The sequence below is a fragment of the Phoenix dactylifera genome, chromosome 15 (genome assembly GCF_009389715.1).
Source record: "Phoenix dactylifera cultivar Barhee BC4 chromosome 15, palm_55x_up_171113_PBpolish2nd_filt_p, whole genome shotgun sequence".
NCBI lineage: Eukaryota > Viridiplantae > Streptophyta > Magnoliopsida > Arecales > Arecaceae > Phoenix > Phoenix dactylifera.
The window spans coordinates 8,407,077-8,418,527 of NC_052406.1; the positions used below are offsets into that span (position 1 = coordinate 8,407,077).

Genomic DNA, 11,451 nt, shown 5'->3' on the forward strand with positions numbered 1-11,451 from the left:
ATTCGGATATTAATAGATGCATTCCTAAGCTTCAAGTCTAGATAGTTATAATACAATTAGGTTTCCTTTCCTTTTTCTATAAAAAGACTACAAGTGTTTATTTTGTTAGACTGGATCAACTGTTGGAATTTAAGCCATTAAAAAACTGCAGTAATGTGTGATGCTCCATATTAAAGCAAAGGCTCAGCAAAAAGAGTTTACCTATTGTCCTTTTCAAATATTCATTGTTTTATGCGTGGCATGGCATGTAAGTTCTTTGCTCTAAACAAGGAAAAGGAATACAGCCATTCCACTCGTTATACGGAAATTAGCGGCCAACTTTAATATCTTTGGTTGGTCCACAGATTGATGCTATGAAGTGCTTTGTGATGGACAAATTATAATCTTTTTTTAGATATAAAAAAAGTCATTCAATTGGCAAGTCAGATCCTCTTCTACTTTTCAATTATTTTTTTAAAAAATAAGAAGATAATAACATTTCTTTATATAAAAATATATATATTAATTATAACTTTGCTTTTTTTAATTCATTTGAGTGTTTGCAAAGACATATACTTAGTCCTATATCAATCAAACACCGAATAGATCTTCAATACTTATATAACACCAAAAAAATTAATATTTTTTGGTTAGTTTTTTTGAACGAAATCTTAGATCGTTACAAATAGTATCAGAGCAAACTTGGTCCATAACTTATGTGGATTAAAAAACACTACAACATGGGTCTAATGATATTTATGATTAATGATAGGATTTGATTATATTTGGATTTGATAGTGATACTTTGATTGGATTTGATTTAAATTTTTAGTCCGTCGAGGACACTATAGCTTAAACAAAGGAATATGTGAGGATCTATATAAGTGTGCATTTAATCCCACATTGGTGATAATAAGTTTTGGATATTTATATAGGACTAAAAAATTTAAATAATATTTTTTTGTTAGTCTTTTTAAGTGAAGCTCTTAATTGTTATAATTCACAGGGTACAACCAAAATCTAAAATAAATTGTTAGATTTAACCTTGGAATGTCTTCATTACCTATTTACTTAAAATATTAGAATAATATATCTAACAAACACCTGAAAAAGGCAATGTGCTATATAACATTATTTTTTGTAAAATATTCAACATGTTTATTCATATGTTGCTAAGCTATCTTTAATTTTCCATACGTCTCCCGTTGAAACTCGAAACACTATGCTTTAATAAAGCCCTTATCTAGCAACAAATAGGGTTATCGGTTGGCTCGCCTTCTTTGCCGCACAACATTTAAAAAAAATTTTTTAAAAAAATTAAGAGTTTATTTTTTTATCAATTTTTTTAAAGCACTGTTGGCTCTACTTATATAAAATTAATGTGGGTCTTGATTGTATCAAATAAAAAAACTATATAAACAATTATTTTTCTCCCTCACGGTAGGATAAAAGGGCGCCTCACAACATAATACTTAATGAGGCATCTCATTTTCTCAACTTTTATTTTACGTTAGAATTATTACAAAATTATTGATTGATTTGTAATTAATTATACCAAATATAGCTAGCCTCTATAAAAACTGATTATGCCAAATTTAGTCAGCTTTACCAAACTTCACCTTAATTGATTTGTGATTGATTATGCTAAAAATAGTCAGCTTTACCAACCTTCATCAGTATGTTAGTGCTATATAAAAGTTGCTTCTATATATTATAAAAATAAGTAAAAATATAATTTTTTTTCTCTCATACTTTTTTTTTTCTCAATATTTTATATTTTATTTCGTAAGGAAACCATGCCAAGGCTTGGCATTCTGAGTTTTGACACGTGAATAAGGTGAGATGAGGCCGCCACCTAAATAAGGTGGCCCGAGGGTCCCACCACGTTATTCTAATTCCAGGAAAAGGGTCGCTATTATTTGGCTACCGGTCGTCAAGGCAGTCGCAAAAGTCCACCAACCGACGTGGCCCCTCCATTTTCCCCATGTATAAAATATATAACCAATCTTATCCATTCGTGTCCATGGACCATGGATGACAAATTTAAATACAGCAAGGAGCGATACATGGATGCGCCATTCTCAAACCGCCAATTTTCGTACCAAAAAGTATGGTATTATATACAGCCATTACATCATCTAAGATAAACATCTTTTTATTTATCATCGTGACACATTATGTATTGAACTAAAGGTACCTCACTATATTTTAGTTCTCATCTATCACTGTTTATACTAATGGTGCCTCATTATATTCCACAAACAAATTAGAGTCATCCATCCATGAAATAGATGATACAGCGACTGTTTGTGATCGTATTTAAACCCGTGCCATTCTAGAGCACACGAACCAATATAATTATGAGTTAATAAGGCTCATTATTTCTTAAGACTCTTTTGATTCTCGAGAAAAAAAAGGGAGAAAAATATGGTCAACGAAAAAAGAAAAATATACCACTTGTTCAGTTGGAGTTTTCAAAAGAGAGAAATAGAAAAATAGCTAGTCATTTAAATCTAGCTGTGTGGCAAGTAGATCTGATACTTTCGTGGCATCCAAACAACTGAGCCAGCGTGTTGCAGCAAATGCTTATCCAATAGGATTTGTGCACCAATGAGATTGAGAATGATGTGGCATGGAGAGCCCTGGGCCACCTGTTTCGAATCCATTATGAGTTGAAGATTTTGATACCCATACAGGTGAAAGGAGCCCATCAGATTTTGATACCCGTGTCCCAACTTCCTTTTCGTCTCCTACAACGAAGGAAGAGAAATGATGCCACGTCCCTCTAATCCGGTTTCTGATGGCCCATGCTGACTTGGATGTACCAAATACGTACGGTAATTTATTGCAAGTTGGCGAAGTATTAGGTAGGGGAGAGCGAAATTTGTGGGCCGTTTTGTTAGTTGATATAAGTAGGTTTACGATACAAAATGGAACGTCCTCGCATGGAGATTACTGTTTGTTGCCCTGTCATGATCTCGTAGATCCAGGATGATCTATTTACAGCAAAGTCTTCGTCTTTTGTTGAAACATTACGTGCAAGATGTGACAACCCATGTAAATAATCGCTGTCAACCTAACATTTATATATATATATATATATATATAGAGAGAGAGAGAGAGAGAGAGAGAGAGAGAGAGAGAGAGAACGCACACTCTCTGTATATATATTAATTTTAATTTACACAACATAGCTAGATATCCCATCTCGTGCATCGTATGGTCACTATAGAAGCAATGGAATTTATGGATCAAATTTTGTTTTACCATCGCATTCATCAAGACTCAAAAGTTTATCAATCTCATCTTTATGGTGGGCATTTCCGTCATCTTGGTGACATGAGATCCTCATGGTTGGTTACAAGGCTTGTCCTTTACTTTGTCAGCCAGCCAGTCTCTCTATCCCTCCTTTTATCATATAGAGATGTAATTGAAAACTTATATATTCAACATCCTCCTATGACACGTGAATCACGAATGATATAATTCAGACCCTGTTTTTTTTTTATGTATATAAAAAAACTTTATAGTTGGAAAAAAAAGACCATATTTTTTTAAAAAAAAGTACAATAAAAGGACAGTTCGATCCACTCGGGAATGGAAATGGTTAGGTTTTGTTCGGTCTGTCGTTAAATCAATGGGGATACTTCAATTGCAGGAGAGCTTTCTGGCTATATTTGATTTGTGGGGGACGGAGATTGGGTGATTTTCATTTCAAACGTTTGGTAGAAAAAAATTTTTATTCCAATTCAATTAAAAGAGAGAATGAAAATATTTCAATCTTCAAAAGCTAATTCCAACTTTTTTTTTAGTATGCAAATCTGATTATAATTCCCATCACGAATCAAACGCATTCAGAAACATTCATATTTCCATTTCAACCTATTTTGATTCCGATTCCCGACGCTATTTTAAATAAGCTACAGACTCTACGGGGATATAACTTCTGCTCATGATGGTGGGATGGTTTAAACGATGTGCGTTGGGGACTAAGCATGCTTTCTACGGCTCTTTCGCTCCTTTGGAAAAAGTTCGGAACAGAGTTGTTTTTGACTATAAAACACCCTGCGGAGGCCATCTTGGCCAATGTCCCATGAGTATTGTAGGCAGACCTCTCAGGTTCTTCATAAGTGTCATGAAAATTGTGTTCGTTGGGAGCCATCTTATGATAATTTTGTGAAACACTGATGAATCTTTTGTGAATTCTGGCAGGTTAGCTAGTTGGCATGGCATGTCTGATATGGGCGAGAAACTTGTTTGCATGATATTTCTGTTGTCTGTGCCCAGAGAGATCGAAGATGCACTATGTGGTCTAGTCTTTAGAACTTGATCTCAATTAAAAGATAAAGAATGATAGTTACTATCTCTCATTTGTTAAATAGGTGTTGTATGAGATACAAACCGAGCACTGCCTCTTTCTTATGATCAATTTCATATTTTAGATGAACTTGTGTAGCTGGAATATTCCATCCCTTATCAAGAAAGCAAATATTGATTTAGTAATATACATTCTCTTCACTCCATCAATCAACTGTTGAGAAGTAAAAAGCAACTATTTCTACTCTGTTTGCCAATATTTTTCTCATGCACATTGTTTCCTTGATTCTCTAGTTCTTTTCTCATACATTCGCATCAAATGATAAAAGGTTCTTTCATTATGTATTTTGTTGCTTAAATTTTTAAATTGAATATATAGGTATAGGAAAGGGACTTCAAACAAGCTACTAGATGACAAATGAGAATAGATTTTAATTGTCGAACAATCATGTGGTTGCCTCTTTTTGCTCCTTCCCCTATCCATCTCTTATATTATCCAGTGTGACTAGCATCTAAGTGATGGTTGATGGTAGGAGAGCTAGAGTTGGAGTCTCCATGAGTGATAATTTTTTCTTTTTCTAGAGGAGATCTTGTGAAGACGAAAAGAGTTGGCGAATTGTGAGAATGAATTCCATCTATAAATCCCAAGGTTAAAGTTGGTTCGTGCATGAGCATGTGGATTACAATTAGAGTTGATCATAAACCAAATCTAGGTGCAGAAAACATCAAATTTTAAATAAGCCTCACCCGAAGTCTAAATAAAAATAAATCATTTGGACCTGAGGTCAGGCCCATAATCATTGCTAATTACATTCTTTTAGATACCTTAAAGAATAAAGGAGTAACATAAGTTGGAGTTGGTTATTTTAAGAGAACTTCAAAAAGTCTATCATCAATTGAGCTACTTGCGAGATCCACAATTTCTTTTTTTTAAAGACAATAACGTTCACTCTTTCTTTTTTTTTCAAGTACCCTTATTTTGTACTTCCCACATATCCAAATTGGAGCAATATCTCTAAAATTACAATGCGTGGAAGTCTTTGAGTTTATGGATTGAATAATCATCTGTATCAAATATATTGATGTCTATAATCCTAAAATCAAATTCAAACTGAATGGTGAAAATGTCAAGATTATGTGCGTGTGTATTTTTTTATGGAAAGATTAAGTGTACGTTCAAAAAAATAAAAATAAAAATAAAAGCATCTACCTAATTGTCGGCCCGTTTTACCGAACCACCAAGCAAACCCGGTCCATTCTTACAATGAGGGGCATTTTAGTCATTTTACTACGGATTCTGGGGCCCGAAATAAGGACCCTTCTTCCCCACTCGCCCGCGCGCCTCCGCCATCGTCGCCTGTGGTAAAAGAAGAGGCTAGGGTTTCGGAAACATTTTTCTTTCTACAAAACTCTAACCCTAGCCTTAGCCCTCGAGCTCGGCCTCCAGGGGCGCTTCCATCCATGGCGACGACGCGGGTGCTCTCCCAGAAGGAGCAGGACATCCAGATGATGCTCGCCGCCGACGTCCATCTCGGCACCAAGAACTGCGACTTCCAGATGGAGCGCTACGTCTTCAAGAGAAGATCCGACGGTATCCAATTCCTAGCTCTTGGAATCTTCCTGCATATTCCCATTTCATGCCAGGTCTGTAGATTTGTGGCGTTATTTCTGCCGGTGAGAGAAGGCAGTAGGATGGACTGTTTATGAAGATCTTATGTTTTTTTTATAAGTCATTTGGAGTTTTATTAAGGTTTAGTGGATTAGGTCAATAAAGGAGTCAACGGAAGTTCCGATTTTGGTAATGGTATCTCATCCCATAATCGATGGTTAGCTGGAACTCTGAGTTTCTTTGGCTTTTTAAGTTGAGTTCTAATTTCTTTTTATTTTTTCGGCGCTTGTTTGATCTGATTCTGCTAGGTAAATGGAAATTTGGAAGTCGTTGTGCCAAGTGCTAGATAAATTTTCACCGTGCCTTGATATACCTGTCGATATAATTCTTTCTTATTTTCTTTTATTTTTGATGGTACCAAGTTTCTGATAATGTATCTCGGGTAGGGACACAGTAGACGTGATATCGTGGGGATAACTTATTGATTTAGTGGTGATATTATATAACTTTTGTGAATCGTGATGTTTCTCTTCTATACTTGTTTGATGTATTTCTTCTCTGTTATTCGCTTTAATTTTGTTACTCGATCATAATATTTTTCTGCTTCTCCTTTTGAACCATTGAAATATAACTTTATTGTATACAAAAATTGATGATAATTTGTGGAGCTGCTACAAGTTCCTCAGCGATTTTCTTTGATGCAAGGAAATAGGACTTTTCCTGTATGCCTGGAGAATTTTTGGTGTGCTTTTCCTGTATGTATGCAAGGGAAGTTGTTGTTGGATACCCATATGGCCCGCATGTTTCAATGGATAAGGATGTCGGATTATTGATACAGTCAAGGCACATGAGATAGGCATAGGATAGATGAGAATTGTGGATGGGGGCCAATATCTGGAAGTGGTGGTTGAGAATAATACTTTGAAGTTAGCCCAGTGGTAGCATGAATTGATAGCAGTTTATTGTTTTCCTTGTTTTGCAAATATTCGATGATGATTCTGAGATGCTGTGTAAAGGAAAGTGTGTGAGCCTGGGCTTGAACCATTACTACCTGCCAAAAATGGTTGTTGTTACCTGTTATTGTTATTGAATATTTCAATCCACAGAGAATGCATATCTAGAGGGGGGAGGGGCATTGATGGAAGTTTGGGAAACATTGTTCATAAATGCTTTATGGTAACAATGGACAATGAGTGCAACTCTGTATTGGAATGTATCATGTGGAAGAGTTATACAGCCAACCACAAGTAGTTGTGATTATGCTTTTGTGACTTTGGCTTTAGATGGGTTATGTTAGAATCAAGCACCAAAATAGTATGAGGTTGCCAAATCTGCCAACTGCAAATGGTCATTTTACCTGTTATCATGATGTTGCATGCTTCTTTTAACGACTTTAAGAATCGAGAGTTGGGATAGTGGATGCATGGCTCGCTAACACCAATTACCAATTTCCTTAGGTTATGACAATATTTTCTTCCAGTATCATTGCTTAATCTTTGAAAAGCTAAATACCATTATTGAAGTCCTATAACAAGCAATATCTATTTATAGAAAATAAAAGATTCCAGATTGCTAACTGTATTTCAGCTGATTTTTTTGTAGCTTTCTGCAGCTTTGTGGCTCTGAGCTACCCCCGTTACTGTTATGCTTTGGGTTTCTTATATCTAGATGAGTTCCATATAAGTACTGTTTTTATTACAAATTTGATATATTTTTGAATTGTTTCTTTGATTGAACTGTGGCTATATTAAGTATGTTCTTCCTTGTTTTTTCTCTCACCTTTTTTATATATAACCATTGCAGCTTTTATGACTTCTTACATCAATGAATTGTTTCTGAAACTCATAATGTATTAATTATCCAGGTATCTTCATCATCAATCTTGGTAAAACTTGGGAGAAACTTCAGCTAGCTGCTAGGGTCATCGTTGCCATTGAGAATCCTCAGGATATTATTGTCCAATCTGCAAGGCCATATGGTCAGAGAGCTGTCTTGAAGTTTGCTCAGTACACAGGTGCTCATGCTATTGCTGGAAGGCACACCCCTGGAACCTTCACCAATCAGCTTCAGACATCCTTTAGTGAGCCACGTCTTCTCATCCTCACTGATCCTAGAACTGATCATCAGGTAAATTTATCAGCAAGAGCGGTAGGATTTAGTATTTGACCTGGAAATGGACATTAATTCCTTCTGTTCAAAATACCTGCAGCCTATCAAGGAATCTGCTCTGGGAAATATTCCAACAATTGCCTTCTGTGACACTGACTCTCCAATGAGATATGTTGATATTGGAATTCCTGCAAACAACAAAGGGAAGCTCAGTATTGGCTGCCTCTACTGGTTGTTGGCTAGGATGGTTCTGCAGATGCGTGGCACTATCGCTCCTGGGCGTAAATGGGAAGTGATGGTAAGAGACAACTCCCTTACATGCTTTTAACTTTTTCCCCCTCTTCACTTTGAAGCATTATCAACCAATCATCTGGAGAAGAAATGTTTCTATAGCGTATACAATGTTTGACTCTTTTTTGTGGTTTTTTAATTTGCTGATGTTAGGGATCTTCTTCTCTAGTTATATTTTAGTTTCTGATTCAGTTTTGTGGTCTATGCAGGTCGATTTATTTTTCTACAGGGATCCTGAGGAAGCTAAAGAACAGGAAGAAGAGGCTCCAGTGGCCCCTGAATATGGTGCAGTTGCTGATTACACTGATGTGGCGGTACCCACTGCTCGGTGGACTGCTGAACAGTGGGTGCCTGACATGGGAGCTGTACCTGCTGTTGTTCCTGTAGTGCCTGTGGTTGAGTGGACTGCTCCTCAAGGTCAGGACTATTTCCTAATTCTCCCATCCTTCTAATTTGACCAATTTTTCCACTTCTATGATTCTTGTTACTCAGACTTTCTTCGTTCATGGGGCTTCATGGTTATCCTCTGCATAAACTTATTGTCCAGCATACTGAGCATAGTTATAGCTATTCACTTGCTTGAGATTTATGTTCACCAACTTAAAACAATCTAACTGCTAGTATCTAGTGTGCCCTGTTTAAAATGTTGCTCTTAAAAACCACTAACCCTTTATATTTCCAGTGGGACCATTTTGGCATACTATTTGGTCGGTCATGAGTGTGCACCTTGGTTTATAATCTGCCCCAAGCTTCCCGTCTGTGGCTTTCCTGATTATTGCATCAATAGCTTTATTTTCATAGGATTGTAAGCATGATCAAGGAATGACAAGCCTCATTCCACTAGAGATGGATTTGTTTACTTCGTCAGATGCTATCAATCCTTTCTATTCCACATAGTAAGCCTCCTGGAAACCACGATGCAGCGAAGCAAGATAATCTTCTTTTATATTGCCATAATGTAGAGTTATTCTGCAGCGTGTGGTTTTAGTGTTGCTGCCACTTACCTAACTGTTTATGTTGTTTGTTATCCACGCTTGATGTGTAGATATATGCAGGCCAAGTATACTGGTCTATTGCTGGCTTTGTATGATGGTCCCATGCCATGCATATCATTAATTTTTTCGCTGCCCGTGTGTGTGGCATCATTGTTCTCTTCATATTTGTTTGAAGAACTATTTTTTATGGCCTTTTCTTTTCTAATGAACAGCCCCTGTAGCTGGCGATGGATGGGAGGCGTCTGCAGCCCCACCCCCACCTATGGAAGGTGTCGTTCCTCCAGCTGTGCCCTCTGGTTGGGAGCCTGCCCCTCCTGCTCCCTCAGGCTGGGATTAACTGCAGGCTAATTGCAGTTTCAAGTTCCTCGCATGTCAAATTTTCTTCCGGCAATTAATTTTAGATGAGTTTTGGTTTTGCTATTAGTCTTTGGCCAACTATGACCTATCTTGCCGATAGGGATTGTTTTTTTTTTAACCTAAAAATCTTGAAACATGATGTAAGTAAAATTTGAAGCTTCAGGGAGAATAGTTTTGATGTCCATGGCCTCTTGTTTAATATTATTTGTGCATTATTATTTTCATTGAACAAGCTGTGCTGTTTATGATTGATTAATGCTACTGCATTGTTTATGATTTGGTTTACTGCATTGTGTTTTGATGTCTTTGCTTGCTGCAAGATTTTGGAGGTATACTGGGTTTGCCACCGTCACGCCTCGAATTTAGAGCATAACAAACGCTCTATGCTTGTATTGCAGACTATACAAGCATGCAAGACTACAGACCATATTAAAATAATAATAATTTCTAAAAAATATTTAATTAATAATTTATTTAAATAAATTTTATAATAGTTTTAAAATGACATAAGTCGGCATTTGCTAACAATTAACATAAATTAAATACAATAATTAAAAGTATATTCAAAAGATCTAACACACCTATGCAGCTGGATTTGAAAAAAATAGAAAATATAATAATGAGCTACACTAGTTTAGTAAGCAACATAATATCCTAAAGTAGGTTTAAGCATGCCAAAAAAAAATAAAAAAAAGCAAGATATTGATTGAGAAATAAATTAATTCTCGAATAATACATACTTTTTTTTGAAAATATATTTTTATTTTTAAAAACTAATATCAGAAATTCAACAGTAAGCTATGGCCATGTAACCCAGTGGCATAGGTCGCACAAAGTGCCAAACACCACTATTATTAACCACTGGCGGTGCAGTGTTCAAATACCACTATTCTAATCACCGGTGGACGGTGTCGAAATTAGTTTCTCATAGATTATAAATCAATAGAGCTAACAAATAATAACCATTGGCGGAGACAAATCATAGTAATGCTGAGAATATATACATATAAAATAAATTTTATAAATTGCCAGTCATATTTTTTAAATTTCATAACATAACGCATAACATAATTTAAAATAATTACTATCATAAGAGTAACATGCCTAACCCATTTAACTAAGTATAAAATACGTATCATAATCAAATTTAATAAACTAATTATTATTTTACTAAAAATTTAGAAAACATACTTTGAAGCATGAAGTTACTTACCTCTTATCACTTCTAAATCTCACTCCAGTTACACGGGTCAGGTTCGCCTATTTTAATATCATTAAAATATAATTAACTTTAGGTTATCTTAGAAGCTAAGCAAAATTAAAATACTATTGTGGATACAACCTTATGCCCAATCAGAGTGGATCAAAGGCAATGCCAATTAGGCGGCGGTACCTGACTGCATAGGTCGGTCTGAACAATGTGAACTAAACTGATCAAGATCAGATATAATTTAAGTGACTCAATGAAGGTTAATGATGATAAAATTTTAAAGAGATTTGACAATGCCGAGGTAACGGACTGGCCTACCGTCCGAGTACCAGGATGGTTCAAGGCCTCCACCAAGGGCAACTTAGTTCTGAACAAAGGATGATAAGATCTTAAACTAAGATTCCTAAGCGTACTTAGAGAGAGAAAAAAAGGGATAAGAGAGAGAAACAAGAGAGAGAAGTAATACAGAAAAACAAAGAAGAAGAAGGAAGAAACTACGAGAAAAGAGAGGAGGAAGAAGAAGAAAGAGGTGAGGGCCATGGTTAGGTGGCTGTGGCGGTTGACATCCAGAAGACTGGGGACAA

The 11,451-nt window shown here is 35.9% G+C and overlaps 1 protein-coding gene and 1 long non-coding RNA gene across 2 annotated transcripts; one reads left to right on the forward strand and one right to left on the reverse strand.

The window, feature by feature from the left end:
• Positions 1 to 5,639: 5,639 nt before the first annotated feature.
• Positions 5,640 to 9,942, forward strand: LOC120113286 (40S ribosomal protein SA-like). The gene is made up of 5 exons (XM_039134340.1): positions 5,640 to 5,887; positions 7,770 to 8,032; positions 8,115 to 8,312; positions 8,515 to 8,722; positions 9,513 to 9,942. The coding sequence occupies exons 1-5, from the start codon at positions 5,758 to 5,760 to the stop codon at positions 9,635 to 9,637; spliced, it is 924 nt and encodes a 307-aa protein (XP_038990268.1). The 5' UTR covers positions 5,640 to 5,757; the 3' UTR covers positions 9,638 to 9,942.
• On the reverse strand, positions 7,686 to 10,934 carry LOC120113287. Its single transcript, XR_005515164.1, has 3 exons — positions 10,871 to 10,934; positions 8,109 to 8,202; positions 7,686 to 8,021 (listed from the first exon to the last, which is right to left on the reverse strand). It is a non-coding gene; the product is annotated as an uncharacterized LOC120113287 (long non-coding RNA).
• Between the last annotated feature and the right edge of the window lie 517 nt (positions 10,935 to 11,451).